Below are 26,204 nucleotides of genomic sequence, written 5' to 3' on the forward strand. Positions count from 1 at the left end.
CTGATAGTCTCAGTGTGTGCTTCAGAGCACATTCAACGTCAGCTGCGTTTCTGGTGCACGTCCCCCCTCTAGGCATTTGTAGAGCAGCAATGGGTCCTCGGTCTATATTTCCACCATACATTACACACTGTCTGCCCACTTCAAGGGAAGAAGCAAATGTAGGTGAGGAAGTCCCTCTTCAGAAGAGATTCCCAAGCTGTTACCTCAGGACATGGGCCGTGGAGTCATCTACAGTATAATAGACATATGCAAGCACCTGAAGAAGAAAAAATGGTTACTTAACCTTCTTGTAATGGTTTGTTCTTCAGGATCTGAGGCATATGTCCATTCTATGACCCATCCTCCTTCCCTGATGCGTGAGAGTCTACCATTGGGTTCTGGTGTGAAGGAACTGGAGGATATAAAGGAACTTTGCCCTTTATACACTCACTTGAAAAACAAGGAACTCGTCTGTGGGCTGGGCTGCTCCTGTGGGTACGAGTAGGGAAAAATTCTCCAGTACCAGGGCACAAAGTGTTCACATACCTACAGTATAATGCACATCTGCAACACGTCTCAAAGAACAATAATTGCAAGAACATTAAATAACTGTTTTAATCTAACAAAGATGCCCAGTACAAAAACAACTTGGTATTTTTTACTCTTCTCTTGAGACATCTTATTTAATATATATTTTAAACATTATATTAATCAGTGACTTAAAGCTTCTTTCAAACTGAGCTAAATATTTTTGGCAGTCAGTTACCAGTTTAGGTCCTGATTCTGCAAAGACTTACACACATGCTTAAATACCTTGCTGGATTGAGACTATAGTGCTCATAGTCTTGCAGGATCAAGCCCTTACTGTAAATATTTTCTCTAAAATTATGTTTTGTATATAAGTTATGATAGTACATAGTAACATTTATAAAAGTTAAGTATTCTTAATGCCTAAAAATTTTCTAGTAATGACTATAAGAGTACCGCATGTTTTCAGATATTTTAAAATAATCTGAGGAGGAAGATTTACCTTATAATTCTATTTATGGGAAAAAGACATAATAGACAACTGCTGTTGCAACTGTTTTTAGTTTTCAAAAAAATTGCTGGGGGTGGAAGCATAGGATTTGAAATCTTACCTTTGATAATGGTATGAATGAGTCTCAGATGCTGCTGAAGAATAGGCTAACTTTTATTCTTAAAATTATTAATTGTAAGTAGCTGCCAGTGTAGGACAGTTGGTGATGTTCTTATACAACAAATTAAAACTTAAAATGTCTTTCTTTTTTGTCTTTTGTTTTTGTTTGTTGTTGCTGTCTTTTTAACACTTGATCATAAAGGAATGTGCTCAATACTTCCTGGAAGTAAAAGATAAAGATATAAAACATGCACTTGCTGGTTTGTTTGTGGAGATTCTCATCCCTGTGGCTGCTGTAAGTAGTGTGTCGTCCATTCCCCCCTCGTGCGTGAGTTTGATTAGTTTTTCTTCCTGCAATTCTTTCAATAAATCCTCACTGGGTTGAATTTGTGCAGACCCATAAAAGCTGTTGGGCAAATGCAATGAGGCAAGAATCTACCTATCAGTACCTAAGTGCTCCTATGAAAGCAAGCGTATCAGTACTTCCTGCTTATTATCTGGTTTCCCACTTGTCTTTAGGCCTAGAGTAATTGCTCTCTCACCATAACTATTATCTCTCATATTTATTGTGATAGGCTGAATTCTGCGGTTCTTATTTAGTCTTTACTCAAGCAAAGCTCTCACTGGCTTGTTCTTCACCAGCTGAAGCCTCTGAGCAGCCTTCAAATGTAGCCCCAAGTGTAGCATGTTACTGCCTGTTATAGCCTGTAGGTGACTGAAATGTACGCAGACCTCAAAAATGATTTTCTGTGCAAAAGAAAAGGATGCAGTCCTTTGGCTAAGTGAGTCCAATAAGACTCTGAATTTGTGAACAACCTGGATGTTTGGTGGGCATAATCCCTCATTTGAGGGAGAAGTCACAGCCTCTGCCATTTTCTTAGAATGATTTCTCTTGCCAGTAAGTATCATCTGCATCTTACGCAGTTGAATTTGAGCCAAACAGCTTTCATCTGAGTTCATTCCTCCAACAGACAGTGACAAAGGAAAACTGCATTGCCTAGGCTAAAGGAAAAGGAAACAGGGCTGAGTATCATCAGCATGTTGAAAACACAGCAGCCCATAACACTTCTCCTTCCCTGAGGAGGTTGTAAGTCAAGAAGACTCTGTGCCATCCAAGCCTGAAGCCTGGATGATAGGTATCCTAAAGATTAAAGGAAATTGTGTGTCTGATGTTGGCCAGCCATCACTTTCTCAATAAACTTCCACAAAATGAGTTTAGAAACTTTGTAGAAGTTGGTGAGATGGTTATGTCAAATGATAGTTTCATTAGCAAATGCCAGACCACAACACGTTGCTCGTAAACAAAGTACCCTCCCAAAGAATGGTGGGTCCTGAGTCCATTCATCAAGTGACTGAAAGGACTTCTGTCATTACGCTCAGGACCCTTCACTTTGTTACAATCAGAGAAGACAGTGTTGTTCGTTCCAATTTCTGTTATACTGCTTTCATTGTATCACAGACAGTAACCCAACTCAGATTTAAATGTAAAATGGAGCCAATTATGCCTCTTTGAACCACTTTAATACATTGATGATACCTTAAAAGTTATTTTTTTATATCAAGAGAGCCGCTTTGTTGGCTCAAATACTTTTCAAATGCATTTCACAATTTGTCTGCTTCTCATCGCGTAAACATTCAGACTATTGCACTGAGCAAAATGGGGTTGCCATTTTTTGATGACTGCTTTATGAACAAAATAATAAAAATTAAGGAATTCAGTTACCTTTTATGTAGAAGGACTAGAGAGAAATTATTAACTTGCAGTTGCTACAAATGTGAAGTTCAGTGCGTCTGTCCAGTGTAAAATCAAACTAATTAGGACTACTTCTGTAACACCTTTGATGTGTATGTTTCTTTACAAAGCACATAGTTTAGACAGGTCCCTCCCCTGAAGCGCTTACAATATTAATTGGACAAATACTAACATTAAAGGATGAAGTGTGAAGGTGAGAGAACACACAGTGAAGTTGGTCAGCAATGGAAGCCTAAATATGGACTAGGAGAGATGTGTTGATGGGGAGAAGGTGGGCGCATGGGAAGGTAGCAGTTCTGGGTTTGTAGAACAGAGTGGGAAAGCCCTTAGAGTGTGAGCGCACGTTCACGCATCGAAACAAATCCATGGTGATTTTGCGCCTGAATTGTGAAACCAAATGAAGACACTGCATTTATGATAGGGTACACAGTAATAAGCCCCATTCTTGTTGAGTCCCAGCTCTCAGATTTATTGTGCATTAAGGAAAAAGGGTAACAGTGAGAAAAGTTGAGTGACCTCTTTTAACAAAAAAATACACACAGTTTAAAAGAAACTTCTGTCTAAGAATTTGGTGTTGTCTACTAGTAAAATAGTTTACGCACTTAGCATGTGTTTAAAAATAAGACTCTTTTTCCTTAGTTAAAGCATGCAAATTCAGAACAGATGTTTCTGCACTTTGTTAGTCGCAACATTTTCATTGTTTTACTAGATGTTTGTGCTATATGACACATTGATTTCATGTGCTGCTCATTATATCTTATACAGAAAGACTTGAATAACTTCACTAATCTTAAAGATAATCTAAATGTTGAATTCTCATATGCCTGCATAGTTCCGCTTTTAATATATTTTAACTTCTTTCTTTCTGCCTAGATCTCTATACTCAATTATTTATATTTATTTTCACTAGGCTGTTAAAAATGAAGTGAATGTGCCATGTTTGAAAAATTTTGTGGAGATGCTCTACCAGACTACCTTTGAATTGAGCTCAAGAAAGAAGCACTCACTGGTATTAAAGAAATATTTCAGTTCTTCACATATTTACTGATATATATATTATATTTTTAGATGAATGATTTACCCAAGGAAAGTTAAGGGAGTTCTTTAATATAAAGTCTTAACTCCTAAAGGCAGCGCAAGGATTAAATTTATGCTTTTTTTATACTGCTTCTGCTTGATCTTTGATGTCGGTATCGTTGTGCAGGATTTGTTCTCCCTGTGAATGAAAAGTAATTCTACCTCTGTTCTCGTTCCCGAGCCTTTCCTGAAACTGACAGGTTTTTTTTAATTATTTCAGTGGTTTGTGATGTGGAGTTGTTGTTCCCTAATATCTCCTCTGATAGTATAAATTCTGTTCAGTCAGAATCTCAATGTGGATTTAATTAAAGGGCAGAAGTGGCAGACCATATATTTTTTGCAGCAGACCAGCTGCCTGTTAACTACCCTGCTCTTATCTATTAGCTCTTCTGCCCACATATTTCAGCTTTTCCCAGCATCTCTTTATCTCCCCAAGCTTAGCTCATGGATTTTTTTTAAAGTGTGTTTCCTTTCAAGGATTTAACTATACTTTTCTTTATTTTTTTAGTGTAGTGTTTGTCACTCCCTTTATTCACATTCCTATAATGCAAGTGAATTCGTCTCACTTTGTATCTGGCACAAGGCTAATTTTTGTGTCTGTGGTTTGTACTTTTATTAAATTTACTTTAAAATTACTTTAAAATAATCTCTTACATTCACATAGGGAGGGCTTTGAGTACAATAGAGATTCCATTGCTATCCTATTTTAGGATTCCAAGAATTAAGGAACGGCTGTCACTATAGACATTTAAACACTAGTTTGTAACAAGAATGTAATGATATCATTGTCAAACTTGGTGCTGAGAGGACATTTAGTTTTGTTTTTTTAAAGTCAGAAACATTGTTGCATTATTCTTATTATTTAACTAGGTTGTATTTCTCTCCCCTAACTTTCATCCTATACCAAAATGACTGTGAATGAGACCAATTTTGTATTAAGGACCAGTATACTTTCTGCTGAAAAACTTTTAACACCTTAACAAATCTTACAGCACTTTGTCTCCAGCAGAAGAAGGCACCATGGCTCAAGTACTTACAAACCGTATTAAATCTGTGAAGGTAGAACAGGGGAAAAGGCAGTGCTCCTGACCACCCAAAGCCTTACTCAGGTTTTACTGGGGTGATTGTGTTGTTCCTGAATGTATTTCTCACAGAGCAATTTGATCAATTCTTCTTTTTTCCCTCCTTGTAGGCTCTGTATCCGTTGATCACCTGCCTGTTGTGTGTCAGTCAGAAACAGTTTTTTTTAAATAACTGGCACATTTTCCTGCAGAACTGTTTGTCACATTTAAAGGTAAGAAACATTCTTAGTTTAGAAACCTGTCACAAATCAGTAGCATTCAGTCTTATGAACTTTAAGCATTTTAATACCAGCTAAAGCAAAATAAATAATTAGCTGTTTAAAAGAACACTGTCAAATAATTATTCTAAAAACCTTTTGAATGTTTTAATTCTCCATTGTTTAGTAATGTGTTTCCTGTGTTTTATGTGGTGCTGGAATTGGCATGGCACTTTTTTTTTTTTAAATGCAAAAGGTAACAGTTTTAACTCATTTAGGTCCATTTGATGCTATCTTTGTGCATCAGCTTCATTGGTTCATGTTTGCACAGCTCTAGGAGCAGTGTTTGTTACTCAGCTGTTGTTCTACAGCCAGCAGAGAGCACAAACAATAACTCTTTTGATCACATAAAAATTATTGCTGGGAGGTCTGTGTATGTGTGCGCGTGCTCACACTTAAGTAAAATAAATAGTAATTTCAAAATATATCTTCCTGTTTGATAAACTTATTTGATTAAAAAAGAAACTAAATATTTAGTCTGGAGGGGAAATGATCCCTACATACTATACGAATTTTAAAGTTGTGTAAATTTTGAATATAAAACTTAGTGTCCCTTTTAACTCTTGACTGAATTCGATAGCATTGTCAATATTACTGGATTAATAAATGACACAGATCATTGATATTTTGAAATTATGGGGTTTTGTCCTAATTTAAAGCTTAAATTATTTACTGTAATATACTCTTTCATAAATTTTTATTAATGTGGTTTATTAGTAATGTTTGTTTTGTTTAACATCTTGGTTTTGATATTTTCAAAGTAATGGATTCACCTTATTGTTAGCATTGTTTCTGGCTAGCTATGCGTAACAATTTCCAGATCATGTCTACATGCTTATGATTTAAATTATGTAAACCACGGTGAAAGCTGCTAAAGCAAAACACAGATTTTGATGTTTTTGAAGGTTCTTTTGTCTTCATGACATCTTTTGTATGTTTCTGTTGCTTGTTGGGTTTTTTGTATATTTTTTCATCTAACATACTTCAAATTTTTTCAATGTCTGCTTTGTTTTTTGTTTTGCAATTGAAGCTTTCCTTTAATAAAAAAAAAAAAAAAAGCTGAATTTCTTTTGCATCCTGAAGTCAGATATTCCTGGCATACCGTCCATAGCTGGCAATTGATGCATTAAAACTATCAATGCCAACGAGTTTAAGTAGTAACTGCGCAGCATGCATTGTTTACTTTGAATATTTTTCTTGCCCATTAACAACTTCACACATTTACCTTAGGGCTCTATTCAGCAGAAATTTTATATTTGAGCTTCTGAAATGCAGAACATAGAAGTTTTGGTACTGTACATTGATGAGGGACTTAGCAGGGTATTTGGTAGACTACTAAGTCATTTGGACTGCAGTTCCACTATTGTTTTCTGTGGTTATCTAGCCATGGATTGAGACTTGGGTGAAGTGAATCTTTCAAACTCCATCCCAGTTATCTTTTTATTTTGCTTCAGCTAAGCTTGTTTCTCTGTGCATGTTGGCGCTAACTAAATGAGTAGTTAATTGCCCAGCAGGTGCTTTTCTAGATTTATTTTTTCGCCTCCTCCCTCATTTTTTACCTGGTCTCACCATAATATTTTATTTTTATGCATTTGCTTGAATTATTTAGCTATATGCAGCATAATAAAGATTAAGTGCCTATTCACTCTAAATGTCTCGGACATCCTTTAAAATATAATTATCAAAATTATTTAATTAGAATATCAGCAGGTTTCATCTGACCTCCACTAGGAAAAATGAGGCAAAAATTAAAAATTGAAACAATAACATTCTCATACTATTAATTACTCTTATAACTCCCCTCCCTCCTCCAAAAGCTAGGGAGAAAGATGGGCTTTGTAACATTGCTGATCACAGCTGTGGCAGTATGTTATAGAGAAAGAAGTGGTGTCTTGGTATACTGTATAGGGCTTTATTGGTCATAGCATTAGCTCTAAATTTCACCTAGAAACCAATAGAAATTCATTGGAGATTACGACGCACAGGAGTAATATATTCCACTTAACAAATATTTCCGTGAATTGATTCAGTAGCATGTAACTGTATCAGTATTTTCAAGTTTTTGGCTAATATTTTAAACTATTATTTTGGATACTGTACAGTTAATTTTCAGTGGCTTGGTCAGGAGATTATCAGCTTCCCTGAGTCTGAGGATGAGGTCTCTGATACTACTTCTGCTTCTTAAGGACAAGGAGGAAAAAGGTTTAAAGAGTCTGCACAAGTGGGAAGGGAAGTGTAGAGTAGAAGACTAGGTATTTCTTGGGAAAAGATAATTTTTTGCCTTAGGAAATTAATTAGTGTCCATTGCCACTAAACCATTGAAGTTAGTGGAGCATTCAAAGCCGTTACCAGGAAAAACCTTATTTCTGTGAATAGAGTCCTTAGTATATGGCTACCTGTTGTTTTGTGCTTTTTTTCATCTAACATGCATGTGCCTTCCATTCTCATGTTTGTTATGTTTTGCTGTCTCACATTGCTTTATTTAGATGCCATCTAACAACAGTATCAGAAAACAAATAGAAACACTCCAGGTGAGTTAATATGTTGTAATAACATGGTGAAAGGTCGCTTGGTCTTCTGTAACTGCGGTATTTTGTTTTCGGTGTGTGTTGTTGCATTTTGTGTCGTGTGGTTCTATAAAATTGCCATTGGCACCGTCAAGAAGCAACAGCACAAAGAAGCATCTTTGAACAAACATTTGAAAGGTTTGCTAAAGGAGGGAGTACAGTAAATCATCTGATACCAATTTGCTTGAGGAAAGGTAGATTTGTGAGACTGAGCAACAATTGAACAGCCCAGTTCATTAAACAGCATTGCATGTTTACAGTAGGAGCTAAAATATCTACATCAAATATTTGGTTATTTCTGTTACATTTATTTCATACAAAATTGTCTTGCATGTTAGCTAACTTGGAAACATTTTCACAATAAAAAAGATGAAGCTGGTTTATTGTGATAACTTGCAGTGAACTACAGTAAAATCTGCCAAGAGTGACCACTCATGGGAGTTAGCAAAAGTGGTTGCTTATAAGAGGTGGTCTTTCTTTTCAAAGGTTTGCCACCAGAGAGCGGTGGTCTTCCGTGGCCTCTGCAAGTAGTCACTCATGACAAGTGGTCTCTCGTCAGAGGTGGTATCAAGGGCGGGTTTTACTGTAACTTGAAAGACATTTACATTGTTGGTTTTACAGGTTTTAGAAAATAGAAATTGTTTTAGTTCAGAACAGAAGAAAAGTTTAACAATATTAAAAAGTACTGTCTTCACTAGGTGATTACATTTGACTAACATGGAAAAAATGCTGTTTTGTTTCTTGCCTTCATCAAGATATTTGTTTCATTAAATCATTTTAATGTGTCCCATTAGATCAGCATAGATTCATTGTCTTTTGTTGTTGTTGTTGTTGTTGCTTTTGTAACCCTTTATATATCCAGTTAGATTTTTAACAGTTTATATTATACTCTGCTGATATATTTAATCCATACAGATTCTTCCATGTTGGAAAATTTTAGGAATTAAAACAGAGCTATATTTGAAACAAAATACATGATCAAAATGCGTCAAATAAGACCCTGACATATATTAGCCAAAAGACTGGAATATGTCAGTATGTTTAGTTAAACAGATTTTTATTTGTAGCATACTGTAAATACCCGTTTCAGAGAAAAGCCTTTTACTATGTAAACCTTTTTGACATTAAATATGTCATAATTTTTATAAAATAGAATAAAAAAGCCATTTCCTTTAAGCACATTTGTCTAACTTAACATCTAGTTATAGGACAGGAATGAAAGTACAAAGGCCTAGTAGTACAAGACAACCATGACTGATAATGGTTTAAAATTCTTTGATGCTGTTTGTAAACATAAAGCCCTTACTCAATATGAAAACCTACAACATTCTACACATGGGCGGTGCCACCTCTTCCTGTTGGTGGTGGGGGAGGGGGGACTTAAGGTAGGCTAGACAGAAAATTGGGGGGAAGGGGTTTGTCCCCCCCATCACCATGAGGTCCCACCCCTCTCCATGGCCCCACCTGCTGCTCCTCCTCAAGTAAGTGCAGGCCTCACCACCTCCTCTTTCACCTCCCTGAGGCCCTCGCCAGGTCAGAAGCTGGAGCCGGGCAGTGCAAGATGACTGCTGGACTGGCTGGCACCATGGTGCAGGCGGCACTCCCCTGTCTCCTGCTGCTGCTGTTGGTGCCCAGGGTTGGGGCCTGCTTGCAGCCAGTAAGAGCTGCCAGGGTGGTGGGACCCGGCTCTGGGGCCAGCAGAGCCTATGGGGGCAGGACCCAAGAGCCTGGGCTAGAGTGGGTCAGTCGGGTCACTGTGGGGAGCCCCAGCCCCTCCATCTGCCCTGGGTGGCATGCCCCGGTGGACGGAGACACAGGTGGAGGGCTGCTCTTGGGCACCCTGGAACCCTGTCCAGCTTACTTCTCTGCTGCTGCTGGAGCTGGGTGCCAGGAGTAATGTCAAAAACCACTACCAATGGATTTTGCTACCAGTAGCAGTTACAGATGCTGCCCATCACAATTTGCTACCTCTCACATAAGAACAGCTATACTGGGTCAGCCATACAGTCATACTGGGTCAGACCAAAGGTCTGTCTAGCCCAGTATCCTGTCTTCTGACAGTGGCCAATGCCAGGTGCCCCAAAGAGAATGAACAGAACAGGTAATCACCAAGTGATCCATCCCCTGTTGCCCATTCCCAGCTTCAGGCAAACAGAGGTTAGGGACAACATCCCTGCCCATCCTGGCTAATAGCCATTGGTAGACCTATCCTCCATGAATTTATCTAGTTCTTTTTTGAACCCTTTTATAGTCTTGGCCTTCACAACATCTGCTGGCAAGGAGTTCCACGGGTTGTCTGTGTGTTGTGTGAAGAAATACTTCCTTTTGTTTGTTTTAGACCTGTTGCCTATTAATTTCATTTCACCTTTCCCATCCTCTGGTCCTCAGGTAGGAAATTGTGACAGGGCATCAATCAACAGAATAAACTTGTGTTATAAAAAGAAAAAGAAAAATTTAGATTTAAAAATTCCTATGTTTTCACTGTAGTTTTTCATTTGGAAGTGCTATACTAGAAACACAGATGTCATTGTTAAAACTACTAGCAACTATTTACTTATAAATATTTTCAATGATTATTTGCTATTAAATTATAAGTTAAATAGCACAATGTCATCCATCTGCACAATATTAACAAAGGTAAATGATGAAGTGCTAAGAATAATAAAATAACATTTTAAAAAGTAAAGAATTATAAGGAGCTAAACTATATGTATTTAAAATGGATTACAAGAAAGGGAATGCAATTCAGGGAATCACAGCGGCAGATAGACAAATTTGTGAACTGCTAGGAGACTTTGTACACACACATAAACTGATAAGAGATTCCTTTAAATATTCAATGTGTGACACGCAGTTTTTGCTGGTGTATGTAAAATACTTCATTGAATCAATTCTCCTTTAGCACTTCAGTACATTATATCGGCTAGGGAAGAGCGGGCGGGTGTGTCTAGGCATTGGGATGCCCTGTGCTTTTAAGGACACAGCTCTGGGAAGCATGTACTGTCCTGTGAGCAGGGGGGAAAAAAGTCCAGTCCCCACTCTCTCAGCTCTTCAGAGCTGGGTGGCCAGAGAGCAGCGGTGACTACAAGGGGGTAAGGCAAATTTTGGGGTGGCTATAGCTTCTACAAGCTCCCCCTAGAGCAGCCCCTGATTCTACATTTGCAGTAATGGTAGATTTATGATTTGTCTGTGGTTCATACAAGCAAACAGAAAATCTTCCTCCTAATTAGTTGAAAATAGCAATTCTTCTTCAAGTAGTGTCCCTATGGCTGCTCTACAGTCAGTTTGTCTGCGTCCCTGTGCTTCTGATCAGAGGTCTTTGGTAGCGGTGTCTATTGGGTTCAGGCATGCTCTTTCCCTCCCTTGTGTTGTGTTGTGCCTCAAGGCTAATCAGCATTGCCCAGGCAAACCATCCTCAGTTCTTTCCTCAACTATCCCAGGCTAGGGACAGAGCGATTAGCAGTCCATTCACGGATACTTTAGGTCTTTAGAATTGTTCTCTTAGATATTCTTAGTGTTTTTATTTGCCCTTTTCTTCTTTCTTTTATGGGGTTTCCCTTAGTTTTTTATTCCCTGTTTAAAAATAAAATACAATAAAAGTCTAGTTTTTACTTTATTCCCTTTTTCCCGCCCCCTGGGGATTGCCCTCTGTAAGGGACATGCCCGGCTCCCCCAGTTTTAAGAGGTGCCTCACCTGCAGGGAAGCCATACCGGTTACAGACGACGTTCTCGCCGTGTCGGTGCCTCAGAGAGGCCCACCTTGCACAAAAGTGTACTTTTTGCCAGCAGCTAAAAGCCAGATCCCGAAAGACCTGGGAACTAAAGTTGAAACTACTATTGATGGAGGGAGGATCACTCTCCTGATTAACAAGTTGCTTTTGGTTCTGGCTGAAGTTGCATGGCAAACATCAGCCTTGGTCATACCAACCTACAAAAGGGCGACTGTCTGTTCAGGAGCTGTGGACATATTCACAAAGCTGGGTCTCCAACATCCAAAAATCTACCTTAACTCCAGTACAGCACTTGGAGTTTACAGGGTCCTATCTCAGCTCACTGCAAGTGAGAGCATGCCTCCCACAGCAGAGATTTCACAGCTGACCACACTCAGAGACAATTCAAGCCAGCCCACAAACATTGGCCAGACATTGCCTCCAACTTCTGGGACACATGGCGACAGGCATGTTTTTAATATCTCATGCCAGACTGCACATTAGGTGTCTACAGGCATGGTTCAGATGTGTTTACAGACCAAACAAAGACAGGGTAGACAAACCTCTCTCGATGCCCTCCAGGGTCAAACGCTCCCTAGATTGGTGGAAAGAACCAACAAATTCACACCCCTCCCTCCAACGTGGCTTCTAATTATGGATGCATCCCTAATTGGCTGGGGAGTCCATCTCAGCAACCTCAAGACTCAGGGCAGGTGATCGCCCATGGAGATGACGCTTCACAGTGACCTCCTCGAACTCAGAGCGGTCAGAAATGTTTGTGCTCACTTTCTTCCACTGATCAGTAAAACACTCATGAAAATTATGACAGACAACATCGTATACATGTATTACATAATTTGGCACCCCCTTGCTAATTTATCTTCCCAATGCATGGAAGCGCTAAAGCTATGGAATTTGTGCCTTCACCACAATGTTTTAATATCAGCCGCCTACCTACCACGAGGGCAGAAGATAACAGCAGATAGTCTCAGTCACAAGTTCTCACATGACCATGAGTAGGAAATGAATCCAACAGTGCTTCACAGTATATTCTATCAGTGGAGGACTCCAGTGATAGACTTGTTCGCTACTTACCTGCACAGGAAATGCCCATTCTATTGCTGCAGAGCTGACCTCAGGAAACATCCATTAAAGGACGCTCTCCTTCTCCTCGGGGAGAAGACCCTCCTATACACCTTTCCCCAGTTCCCTCTGCTGCTGAAGGTCCTGACAAAAAAAGAAAAAGCAAACGTCCTACTGATTGCTCCCACCTGGCCGAGACAGACATGATACCCATACCTGATGAAGGTGGTGATGCGTCCACAAATCCCTCTTCAACCCATCCCTTATCTCCTCTCACAGAACGAAGGACAAACTCTCCATCCCAACCTGCAGATACTCTGGCTTAAGGCTTGGCTCCTTCATGGTTCCAAAACATAGTGAGATGCTGCTCCAGTGAGGTGCAGGAAGTGCACTACACAGTAGAAAATCAGCTACCTGACACACTTACCTACAAAAGTGTATTAGGTTTCAGGTTTGGTGCAATTTCAGAAGAATTACCCTAGCATCTTCCACCCTCCCCGTGATGTTGGACTACATACTGGATCTCAAGAGGTCAGAGATATCCCTCAGTTCTTTCAAAATACACCTTGTGGCCATAACAGCTTTTCATCAGCAAATAGAGGGATAGTCTGTTTTTGCCACCCAACTACAAAGAGATTCCTCAAGGGCATAGTGAACCTCTGTCCCCAGTCCAGACACCCAACTCCAACTTGGGACCTAAATCTAGTTTTACAGAGCCCAACTAGATCACCAGTTGAAACTATGGTCACTGGTTCATTTACATATACCAGTCAATGAAAACGGCATTTCTGATGGCTATCATGTCGGCAGGGAGAATAGGGGAGATAGCGGCACTAAGGGCACCGCTCCCCTCTTCTCAGTGTTCTTTAAAGATAAGGTTACTCTTATGCCATATCCAAAGTTAACCCCCAGAGTGACCTCTTCTTTTCCCATAAACAAACTGATTCACCACCTGACCTTTTTTCTTAAATCTCACTGTGATAACAGGGAGGCTATACTGCATATGGTTGACGTTAGGAGAGCCGTAGCCATTTCTCTGCACAGGATGAAGGCCTTTAGGAAATCTCCTAAGCTTTTCCTCTCCATCGCAGAAAGGTCAAAAGGTGCAGCAATAGCTGCCCAAAGTCTCTCCAAATGGGTCTTGAACTGTACTAACCATTGCTATCATGCTCGCAATGTGTTACCTCCATCCAGAATCCACACACGCTCAACGAGGTTGGTTTCCACTTCTGTCGCTTTCCTCAAGAATGTTCCTATCTTGGAAATCTGTAGGGCAGTGACTTGGGTATCTGTTCAGACCTTTGCAGAACACTGTGCGATTACTGGAGACTCTGCTTCCAATGCTATCTTCAGCTCTACAGTGTTATCATCCATAACAGACTCGACTCTGAAGCCCCAACCTCCCATTGGGGATACTGCTCGGGAGTCACCTACCTAGGGCATTACTCGAAGAAGAGGAAGTTACTCACTTGCGCAGTAACGATGGTTCTTTGATATGTGTCCCCCTATGAATGCTCCACAACCTACCCTTCTCCCCTCTACTTCGGAGTTGTCAAGGTTCCTTCCCCACTCTGAACTCTAGGGTACAGATGTGGGGACCTGCATGAAAGACCCCCCTAAGCTTATTCTTACCAGCTTAGGTTAAAAACTTCCCCAAGGTACAAACTTTTCCTTGTCCTTGAACAGTATGCTGCCACCACCAAGCTTTTAAAACAAAGAACAGGGAAAGAGCCCACTTGGAGACGTCTTCCCCCAAAATATCCCCCCAAGCCCTACATCCCCTTTCCTGGGGAAGGCTTGATAAGAATCCTCACCAATTTGTACAGGTGAACACAGACCCAAACCCTTGGATCTTAAGAACAATGAAAAATCAATCACGTTCTTAAAAGAAGAATTTTAATTAAAGAAAAGGTAAAAGAATTATCTCTGTAAAATCAGGATGGTAAATACCTTACAGGGTAATCAGATTCAAAACATAGAGAATCCCTCTAGGGAAAACCTTAAGTTACAAAAAGACTCGAAAACAGGAATACACATTCCCTCCAGCACAGCTTATTTTACAAACCATTAAACAAAAGAAAATTTAACGCATTTTATAGCTAGATTACTTACTAACTTTACAGGAGTTGTAAGGCTGCATTCCTGATCTGTTCCCAGCAAAAGCATCACACAGACAGAGCAAACCCTTTGTTCTCCCCCCTCCAGATTTGAAAGAATCTTGTCCCCTCATTGGCCATTTTGGAGTCAGGTGCCAGCGGGGTTACCTTAGCTTCTTAACCCTTTTACAGGTGAAAAGATTTTGCCTCTGGCCAGGAGGGATTTTATGGCACTGTATACAGAAAGGTGGTTACCCTTCCCTTTATATTTATGACAGGAGTTCTCAATGGAGGCTTCATAGTGGAGAAGGAATTGAGGGTGGTTCCCCTTCACGGTGCTAATTAGCCTTGAGGCACAACATAAGGGAGGGAAAGAGCATGTGTGGGCCAAATAGACTCTGTTACCAAAAATTTCTGATCAGAAGTGCAGGGACGCAGACACATCTACAGTGAATCACCCATAGGTACATACATCTCAAAGAACCATCGTTACTGCACTAGTTGAGTAACTTCCTCAGCTGAAGAAATTTATGGTTCACCTTATCAACAATAGTAAGATTTGGAACATTAACCAACTTTTACTAATCTCTGCTTTCTGACACGCTGTTTCCTGACTGGCTTATTGGAGGCCAATAATAGATTTTTCTGGATCTCCTACTTCACTTTCCCCGTAGAATATTAGGGTTTTTTAAATATTGTGATACATCGGGTCCAGGGAGCAGTGGGAGAGTGGTAGAGGGGAGATATATAAGCCCTAGGCTAATTAAGGCCTGGTTCCCTGTAGACTAGGGAAGGTTACTACAGATTAATTGGAGCACCTGTAGTCAATTAAGGCCCTGTCAGGAACCCAATAAAAAAACCCTGCTTCAGGCAGACAGGGTGGAGCAAGAAAGGAGAGAGGACTGGAGTTTGGATGTGTTGCTGAGAATTGAAAGACTAGAGAACCGGAGGAAGGGAGACCCTGCCCCAGCAGAACAGGGAAGGTTCCCTCCCCCAGCATCAAGGATCTAGGGTAACCCTACCCAGAGGAAGATGGTAAGAAACCCGCAGGGATTGAGAATGACTGGGGCTCAGAGTGAGGAGCAAACCCAGACCCCTTCCCTGCTTCCCTCCTCTACCACCTTCCCGGGCCACTAGTGGGGCCCTGGGCACCCCAAGAGCAGGGGTTAGGGGTGGCATCCTAGCCCCGCCCACCAAGGAAAGTGCGGGACCCACCACATCAACATTGGCCATTTTGTCACAATATATATTATACTAAAGAAATTTAGAAATGCTCACAGAGAAAGTTCAGTATTGTATTTCTGCTAAAGACTTTCAGAATGTATGTACTGACTTATTTTTGTGAACATCAAGATCTGTTGTCTCTTGAGAGAAATGTTGATAAAAGTGAAAAGTGTGATTTGTAGTAACCCAGTCCATGTACCTCAAGCTTTCTTCAAGTTTCTCTTTAAAACACGCTTCTTTATGAAGCCTATAAATTCTAGTCCTCACTTCAAAGAAACACACAAAAATAATTCCTGAACTTCAAATAAGTGAGCGTTATTAATCAGCAAAGCCATGCAATCTTACTGCTGGTAACCATTGTTGTCTTCTCTACTTCTTCTTTCCCTCCATTGTTATCCGATGGGGAGCCAAGATGTTGTTTGTCTGTTCAATTACATGGCATTTATGGCTGTGACAGGATGTCAGCGTTTCTTTGGGGAGAGGCAGGACAATTCTTCTGTCTCATATTGGCTTATGGTGGAAGCCAGACTAGGTAGAATTCTTCAGCTCCAAGACAGATTACATGTCCCTCTGAGTAGGAGGAGAGAACTAAGGGAAGGGCAGAAGTAGGGTGATCAGATATCCCCATTTTATCGGGACCGTTCCGATTTTTGGGTCTTTTTCTTATATAGGTTCTTATTACCCCCGCACTTCTTGTCTTGATTTTTCACATTTGCTGTTCTGGTTACCCTAGACAGAAGTGCAGGGAGAAATCCTAGGAAGAAGCCAAGCTCAGGAGAAAACTTTGGCTAAGGTTAATTCTGTTGTTTAAATTAATACAAAAGGCAAACTGCAGGAGTGGGTTTGGACATTAACCATATATATTTGTTTGGGCTGTATTCCGACAGCACTTTGAGGACTCTGCCCATTTCCAGTGGCACTGTAGGAATAAATTAAATATATACAGTAAAACAATAAAATCTTGATGTTCACCTCAAGAGAAATATCTGCTTGCTAGAAACTCCTTTGCTTTCAAACTGACAAAAGCATACAAAATAATCGATAATATGCAGTTAAATACATACTGTACATATGTAATCGAGAGGTTTTTGTATTGAGGTTTTTTGTTTTTAATTAAACTTATATTCAGAGTATTAAATAGATCAGCCTTCTGGGTTAAAACAATCAAACATAAACTTGAAATATTACAGTTTTTTATAAGGAAAGGAAACAAGTAAATTAGGGATAGTTTCACAGGTGATAGTAACTGCATTTTAATTTTTTTTAACAGAATAAAGATCCCAAAATGTCCCGAGTTGCACTGGAATCTCTCTATAGATTACTCTGGGTTTATGTTATTAGAATAAAATGTGAAAGCAACACTGTAACACAAAGGTAAGTTCCTTATGTAATTAAAACTATTGTGAGGCTGTTTTAATGAATTTAAAAGACAAACATATTTTAATTAAAAAAATTCTCTCTAGGGAAATCCTTTTTGTAAAGTTGTGTGGATTTGTTCCTAACACATGTTTTTCTAAATTTTTGTAGCCGTCTCATGAGCATTGTATCAGCACTTTTCCCCAAAGGCTCACGTAGTGTGGTCCCTCGAGACACACCTCTAAATATATTTGTGAAGATTATTCAGTTCATTGCTCAGGTAAGCTCCCTCCTATAATATGTTTTGGATGGAGGTCTGAGAGTACACTAAATAATTTGTGGAAAAAAATTAAAGATAAACTACCAAGTCCATCCCTGACATACTTTCACTGAAACCAGTAGAGGTACGCATTAGGAATGACATTAGACCATAAACTTATAAGAAAGTAACCAAATTTAAATTCACTACACAACCCTGATTCATTCACAGAACATCATGTGCAGTCACTGAAGCAAGGGTCTTATGATGTGTGATTATGTAATTAAAGACTGCATTATATTGCATATGCACAAGGGGGCTGAATTATGGTTGCAAAGGTAACCTTAATTCTGGCATTTCCTAATGTTCGAGTGCTTGATTTTGCAGCTTTAATGTTCTGTTAGTGTAGTTTACAGTAGTATGTACTGTAGAATAATGCAAAGAATGCTTCAGTAAATTAACTGAGACAATTACTCCATAGGAATCATTAGCAAAGAGGAATATTTTTTTATGACTGTTAATTATAAGATAGTTAGACATGATATTCAGTTTCTTGGCTTTGTGTATGTGCTAATACAAAGCGAGTCTTATGTAGGCATGTTTTTTCTTCATAGGAACGCTTGGATTTTGCAATGAAAGAAATAATATTTGATCTTCTCAGTGTTGGAAAATCACCTAAAACCTTCACTATTAATCCAGAGGTAAAGTCACCTGAAGAGCTGTTTGTTTGTGAAACAGTGTACAGATTTATACATAGCAAAGAATGTTAAAGAGTAGAAAACAGCTGTTCAACATGTTGAGGCAAAGTGGCCCACCTGTGGGCCTCGCAGTGCTGCTGTTTCTCCCAACTGAAGTAGAAATGTTCACACATGCACTAAGCCTCCGCACAACATCTATACCATCCGAGGCATTCAAAACAAATCATTATTTTCATATGACTGTTGCCATGTTTTAGAGGAAGAGAGGGTACAGGTAGTCCAGCACAAAGATTTAACAATTGTGGCTTCCTCCAAAAGGAATAATGGGAAATTATGAGAAAATTACAATGAATAAGTATGCAAAGAATGAACTGTTAGGGAAGCATGTGAGGATGGGTTGGTCCATATATCGAAAGAGTGCAGTGTGGATCAAACCAAAGAAACAGCTGTAGGTGTGGAGTAGTGTTTTTTTTCAATTCTGGCCAGTAGTAGTAGCTGGGGCAGGAACAAGGTAACATTTCACTTGTTTCAATAAAAAATTAAACAAACCGGGAAGTGTGTGTGTAGGTGTTTACTATAATTAGCATCCTTTTCTCAGAGAAGTCCTTCTCAGCCCTTTTCAGTTTAGTATGTAGGAAAGCCCCAATCTTGCAGTTCTTTGAGTTCAGCAGCCTGTGCACGAGCAATGAATTGCAAAATTAGAGCCTTAGCAGGTAATGTTCTATATACTTTGATATCTGCCGGCAGCATGTTACTCTGTGAAGATTCACATCAGTAATAATAATCATTTAGAGCTCTGTCCTTCAAGTTATTGACTCCCTCTTGGACGGTGATGAGCTGCTCCCAAATCCCATTGACTGAATCAGGTGAGGAGCTGCATCCCTGGATCAAACCATTTTATCTTACTATTAGAAGTATTCTAAAATGTAACATTTAAATATAAAAAGAAAAGGAGTACTTGTGGCACCTTAAATATGTCTACCATAGTAGGGCTCTTTTGATCTGTCCCTAAAGAAAGGATAATGAAATATATATTAATGTTTATTTTGCACCACCTATATAACATTGCAAGTTTGCAATTCCTCCTGGTTTCTAATTCTTTTGTTTCCCTTTCCCGCTACCATTGAAGCGCATGAATATAGGCCTCAGAGTCTTCCTTGTGATAGCTGACAGTTTGCAGCAGAAAGACGGTGAACCACCAATGCCAACAACAGGAGTTGTTCTTCCCTCAGGAAACACTCTGCGTGTAAAGAAAATTTTTCTCAATAAAACTCTGACAGATGAAGAAGCAAAAGTTATAGGTGAGTATAGGTATTCTTTTGCAAAAGACCCAAGGGTTTGGGTCTGTGGTCACCTATGCAAATTGGTGAAGCTTCTTTTGCAAGAACCTTAACAGGTTAAATATACACATTCATACTTTGTGATACTGAAGCAGTATTTTTATGTGGGGATTGATTTTATATTGTAATTAAAAAAATTTTTTTTATAAAGTGTCTAGTACTTGTGAAGTTTTTTTTTTTAAATGTTCCCACTTATTTACAGTAGCAATGTGAAATTTGGCACATAAAACCAGATCTTTGCCCCTCCATCTAGCAGTGCAAAGCAGCCTGAAAACTGTCCCAATGAGTCACCCGGGCATTCCCCTGATGTAGGGAGCATTCTAGGGCAGTCCTAGAAGAAGGCAAGGTGACTGAGGCCACGACCATAGTGCTCCACTGATTCCTGGCTGATGGAAGCGTAGGCTGTAGACCAGGGGTGGGCAAACTATGGCCTGGGGGCCGCATCCAGCCCTCCAGACGTTTTAAACTGGCCCTCAAGCTCCCGCCGGGGAGCTGGGTTTGGAGCTTGCCACACTCTGGTGCTCCAGCCGGGGAGCGGGGTACGGGGCTTGCCCCATTCTCTGTGGCTCCCAGAAGTAGTGGCATGTCCTCCCTTTGGCTCCTTTGCGTAGGGGCAGCCAGGGAGCTCCGCGCGCTGCCCCCGCCCCAAGCACCACCCTTGCAGCTCCCATTGGCCAGAAACCGCGGTCAATGGGAGCTGCAGGGGCGGTGCCTGCGGATAGGGCAGCGTGCAGAGCCGCCTTGCTGCGCCTCCACATAGGAGCCAGAGTGCGGACAGGCTGCTGCTTCTGGGAGCTGCTTGAGGTAAGTGCCGCCCAGAGCCTTCACCTCTGCCTTCCTCCTGCCCCCCAACCCTCTGCCCCAGCCCTGATCCCCCTCCTGCCCCCTCTGAACCTCTCAGTCCCAGCCCAGAGCACCCTCCTGCACCCCAAACCCCTCATCCCCAGCCCCACCCCAGAGCCCGCACCCCTAGCTGGTGCCCTCACCCCCTCCCTCACCCTAACCCCCAATTTCATGAGCATTCATGGCCCGCCATACAATTTCCATACCTAGATGTGGCCCTCGGGCCAAAAAGTTCGCCCACCCCTGCTGTAGACTATAGGCTACTCTTAAATATGCTGGGGACCAAAATTGCCTGAGGGTCAAGGAAATAGAAAAAGTGCTTAGAGTCACTTCCTTCAATTTATTTCCTCTTGTTCCTCCAAAAAGAATTGTATACTTTTATATAACACATCCTGTTTAATTTTAAAAAAGGAAAATTTTGTCAGTTAAAATATGGTTCCGTTAAAATTAATTTAGTATATGATTTCTTATCTTTTGTACAAGAAGATACTGGTCCTAAACCAGTGATCAAATAAGAGACAACTAAGGTGAAAATAAAATTTAAAAATACTGAGTTGTGAAAGAGGTGACTTTGAGTGCTTCACTTCTTCAGGAATGTCAATATACTACCCTCAAGTAAGAAAAGCACTAGACAGCATTCTTAGGCATCTGGACAAAGAAGTTGGGAGACCAATGTGCATGACTAGTGTACAGATGTCAAATAAGGAACCTGAGGACATGATCACGTATGTAGCAAATTATAGTTTAATCATTCTTACTGTCATATCCTTGTAATTGATTTTTTGTACCTAAAAGTAATTCAGAGATCAATTTATTAATCCATTTAAATGTGTTTAGGTTTAATTTAATGCTAGGATACTTAAAATTTGTCCACAAAGGATATGATGATTGTACTGATTCATAGATTAATTATGAAGATTTGAGTTGAATGGCGCTTTGAAAACTTATGTGTATTTAATACTGAAAATCCCATAAAATAGGCTTCCCTGTGATTCTGTTTTGTGTAAATTGATTTTGTAGGGGGGAGAGAAAACCTAAGATTGATTTGTTCAGAACTTGTATTGCTGCTATCCCAAGACTGATTCCAGATGGCATGAGCAGGACTGACCTTATTGAATTACTAGCAAGGTAAGGAAAATTAAATCCTAGTTTTAATGAAGGTCCTAAAAAAAAACAAAAAAAGCTTCAAGCAGTATTTCAGAAACCCAAGGCCAAAAACTATTGGAAATATATTATTAGATACTAATATTCCATTTGCACAGAGTCTGATTTTTTTTTTTTTTTTTTTTTTTTTTACACTGTGACATGTATAGTTGTCAGCAGACCCAGAAAAGTAGCAGAGTAGATTCTAAAAGAGAGAATCTTGCACACAAGACCAGACTTATACTTTTTCATATATGGCCTCTCTTTAAAAGTTCATATTTTAGTTAATTTGCATTTTGTACAGGACTCTTCTTTCACTCATAGCTCCATCTTCTTTTGCTGACCATACTGTGAAGGCATTGTTGTTTTACATAATCAAATTTGCCAAATGTCAGCCAAAATTTTGAGGGAGATTTGGATTTTGTTTCTTCTATATTACTTTTTCTGACCCTTTCTTCTTAGTTCCCTCCAACCCTGTCCATATTCCTCTCATTATGATCTCCCTGTTCCTGCATGCAGAATGTGAGTGCTGCCCACCTTGACACACATGGCCCACTCCTCTCCTTCAGTCAGTGGAATTATCAGCATTTGCAACTCTGTTAGAGCACACAAAGTCAGGAAAGGGAGCTGAGCTATGAGCCGAGGAATTTTCATGTATTAACATGAAAGAAAATAAATCCCTCTAATGCTTTCCTTCCATGTTTTATGAAGAAAGGGGAGAAGAACAAGTTAGTTGAAATGGCCTGAGCAAGTAGTATTGGACAGGTGAAGCTAGCAGGAGATTTAGGGGCAGAAGAGCGGGAAGGACAGTGTCTGGTGGGAACCAGTAGAGTTTTAAACATGGGTCACGTCTGCTTTAATGGCAGGACTACAGTATAGTCTATGGCTGATGTTTGTTCCTGTGGTTTTGGAGTCAGATAGGAACAGAAGATGGTGTTGTGAGACAGTAAAAACTTTTAAAAACAAGTATTTTTTCTAATGATCAAAAATGTCATTAAAATAACCATATCATAGATGTATGGATGTATTTGATAGTATGTTTGATAAGTGCCTCCTAGTCTAAAAAGCTGAGCCATATTTTCAAAAGTGCATACTAAATTGTACACTTGTTTTTGCACATGCCTGAGATGAGCTCCGGTTTGCACATAAACATAGCTATTTATTTAGAGTTCAGTCTGTAGGGGGGGAAAGCACTCCATACCAAAGGATGTCTATCCAGAACTTCAAAATATTTGCAGACGTTGTTCAGGTATGTGTAAAACTGCATACCTGAAAGTATGGCCCATTCTCTTCAAATTATTTGATTACCCTCTTAATTAGTTAAAGCCTACTGCTTTGAACTGCTGTAGCAGTACAGCCTGCTGTTAATAATCCAGTTGTAGCTTCAAATGGATTTAGAACTAATGGTTCAGGTACGAGTCATATCTCCAGGCTGGGAGCATAGCTAGCTCAGCCTTCCAGCACATAGATGCTTCATGTTGTATAGTCAACGATATAAATTGACTTCACTTTATAACTGGTAAAAGGCCTTTGTCCAGTTGAGAATGTGAGGATTTGAAGGGATGGTGAAGTTTAACAATGTTGTACATTCTCTTAACAGGCTGACAATTCACATGGATGAAGAACTCCGTGCCCTCGCTTTCAATACTCTACAGGCATTAATGCTTGATTTTCCGGACTGGCGGGAAGATGTTCTTTCAGGATTTGTTTATTTTATTGTGCGTGAAGTGACTGATGTCCATCCAACCCTTCTTGACAGTGCAGTAAAGATGTTAGTGCAGCTAATAAATCAATGGAAACAAGCAGCCCAAATGCACAATAAAACCCAAGATTCTCAGGTATTGTAATGCTGCAGCATGAAATTCTTACATTACCAATTCCATGTAACTGAACAAATTTTCCTGTGAAATTAAAACACTTTTTCTCTCTTAAAATTAGTTTTTAGCAATTTGCTTTCCTCATCTGATTCATAGCTTTTTTTTTTATTATTATTATTATAATCTATGCTGTGATAGGGCAGCCCCTGCTGTGGCTCGCTTACCTCAATAGAATACCCCTCCTTAAGCCTGGTTTATTACAAAATGTGCAGATAGTCCAAACTAGAAGTCCTAAAACTGCCCATTTATCACCCCAGTGCAAGTATTTAAATTCCTAAGACAGCTCGCCTGTTGACGTAATATGTCACATTCCGGCATTTTCCACCACATGCAGACTCTTTCTTGGTTCCCTTCTGTACCTCTGCCTCGTCTGCCACCCCATCCCTTCCAGCTGGTGTGCAACCCTGCTCTTCCCAGAGGGAATGCCCCCAGCCCCTCTGCTGGGAGATCATCCTTACCAGGAGAGCATCCCTCACTCTCCATGGTCCTTTCATTATTCCCCTGGGTTCATCTGTCTGGCCTGAGAGATATCAGTGGGTATGCTCCTCCATTGCTCCCCTGCCTTAAGTCTGCTCTGGCCTTCTGGCTTAGATATCAGCAGGCGAGACTCTGCTTCTCCCTGGTCTTAACCCTCTCTATGGCCATGGCTCTCTGGCTTGGGTAGGTCGGCCAGCAAGCCACTCTTGGTGCTCTCTTGTCTTCAGCCTGTTCATAGGAACCAACTGCAGCTTCCTCCTAGAACCTTCCACAGTCCCTCTGACTCCCACACAACTCTTACCTGCCCTTTCCTGACTCTCACTCAAGTAGTTCTGACTCACAAGGTCTCTGTTGGTTCTCTTACCTGTGCCCAGGTGCCCTTTTGTCAATCCAGTTGGGTAGAGCTGGTGCACTGGCCCTGCTCTCTCTTACAGTGCCAGTGTCACCCTGGAATATGCTTATTCTGTTTGTTATAGAGATATATTTTTGTATATACACGTGTATCCTTGTATTTGTTGCTGAATTTTGTGTTTATTTTAAAATAATTATGAACAAAAAAGTCAGTGGTAAAATAGTGCTCAATGTTCCATACAAAGAAGTCATCTACTGCTTCTTTTTTATGTGAAGGTCTCAGGGTGTAATTGGAAATATAATTAATAGGAATGAATGAGCTGGTTTGAACTAGCAAGAATTTACCTTATCCTTCACTCAAAAGTTTTAAAGTGAACCAAATGCTTCTTGAAGAAAAGGAGTACTAACACATTTATTTGAATATAAGCTTTCGTGAGCTACAGCTCACTTGATCCGATGAAGTGAGCTGTAGCTCACGAAAGCTTATGCTCAAATAAATTTGTTAGTCTCTAAGGTGCCACAAGTATTCCTTTTCTTTTTGCGAATACAGACTAACACAGCTGCTACTCTGAAACCTGTCATGCTTCTTGTTGAGGTTGAAAAAGCTTGGTAAATTGTTTTAAAAAAAATTGCATGCCTCTCCACTGGTCTCAGCAGAAAGTGGAATTTTCAAAAGTGAACAGGAAAGGTTGTTCCTATGATATTTCTGTTTTGGCCGAAACCAGGAAATGCTAGAATTCTTGTGAGAGTCAATGTCATGAAATGTTTATCTCCTATCACTAATAATTGAACCGATATAGCTCAATAGTGTTTTCTTTGCTGTTAATTTAAATGACACCTGTATAATTTTTTTAAGCGTGGTGCCTCTAATGGAACTGCCCATACTCTTCCCCTGGAGAGGACCCTTTACTCCAACGTATTTCATATTGTGGAAGGCTTTGCATTGGTCATTCTTTGTAGCACAAGGCCTGCGACCAGAAGATTAGCTGTCAGCATTCTTCGAGAAATGCGGGCTTTGTTCACCCTTTTAGAAATTTCCAAGGTAAGAGCTAAGAGGTAGTCATATATAACTGTTCACTGAGAGGGTACTGCTTGGTGTCCTTTCTTGAACTTTGAGATTCTCATGCATTGTATTTGTCCTTTTTTAGGGTGATGATGAGCTGGCAATAGATGTGATGGACAGACTGAGTTCATCTATTCTTGAGAGTTTCATACATCTAACTGGGGCAGATCAGGTAGGAATATTTTGTGGAGAATATAAAATTATTCTGGAAATTAGTTTGGACTCAACTTAATCATGAGTATCTTTATCTAAATGTTGTTCTTCAAGTGATGGTCCCTATGTGTATTACATATGTGGGGTGTGCATGAGCACCATGTCCCTCAGTCTGAAAGTGTTTGTTGGCAGTGTCTGTTGACCCGCATATATGTAGGGCATCCCCTCATGCTCCCAGACGATATATAATAAGTAGTGCAGGTCAGTGCCTCTCCAGTTCCCTCTTACCACTGCATGGCCTGAGTCAGAACCCCTGTTCCTTCGTGCTCTTAGTTTTTGCTAAGAGACTGGCTATTCTTCATTCAGTGTATATAGTTGTAAATAGTCGTAGTTGTTTTAGTGTAGATAGATAAGTTAGTGTAGTTATTTCCCCGTGTCGGGTCCCTCCCCTTCCGGGGTACTGTGCTCCGGATTTTGGGATTTAAAAACTGCATCTCTTGCCAGCACTATTCTCTGTGAGCACCCAGCACCAGAGTTGCCTTTACTGCCTCAGCAAGGCACATATTGTGACTTGCTGCTCCATTTGCAAGTCCTTCCTGCCCGGAACCTGGGAAGCTTGAGAGCTCCACCTCCAGAAGAACTTGATTCTAGATCTTCAGGTGCTGAACACTTTTATCA

At 40.2% G+C, this 26,204-nt stretch overlaps 1 protein-coding gene across 1 annotated transcript in view; it reads left to right on the top strand.

The window, feature by feature from the left end:
- The window catches only part of FRYL (FRY like transcription coactivator), a 321,897-nt gene that overhangs the window by 121,592 nt on the left and 174,101 nt on the right, over positions 1 to 26,204 (top strand). Inside the window, exons 9-21 of the mRNA XM_074951439.1 lie at positions 1,320 to 1,412; positions 3,781 to 3,879; positions 5,140 to 5,241; positions 7,773 to 7,817; positions 17,237 to 17,340; positions 17,494 to 17,602; positions 18,196 to 18,282; positions 19,409 to 19,580; positions 21,055 to 21,187; positions 21,483 to 21,590; positions 23,206 to 23,443; positions 25,167 to 25,352; positions 25,459 to 25,545. Of these exons, the coding sequence (XP_074807540.1) occupies positions 1,320 to 1,412; positions 3,781 to 3,879; positions 5,140 to 5,241; positions 7,773 to 7,817; positions 17,237 to 17,340; positions 17,494 to 17,602; positions 18,196 to 18,282; positions 19,409 to 19,580; positions 21,055 to 21,187; positions 21,483 to 21,590; positions 23,206 to 23,443; positions 25,167 to 25,352; positions 25,459 to 25,545 (1,563 nt within the window). The remainder of the gene's footprint in view (positions 1 to 1,319; positions 1,413 to 3,780; positions 3,880 to 5,139; positions 5,242 to 7,772; positions 7,818 to 17,236; positions 17,341 to 17,493; positions 17,603 to 18,195; positions 18,283 to 19,408; positions 19,581 to 21,054; positions 21,188 to 21,482; positions 21,591 to 23,205; positions 23,444 to 25,166; positions 25,353 to 25,458; positions 25,546 to 26,204) is intronic.

This window comes from Natator depressus, chromosome 4 (genome assembly GCF_965152275.1).
Source record: "Natator depressus isolate rNatDep1 chromosome 4, rNatDep2.hap1, whole genome shotgun sequence".
NCBI classification, from domain to species: domain Eukaryota; kingdom Metazoa; phylum Chordata; order Testudines; family Cheloniidae; genus Natator; species Natator depressus.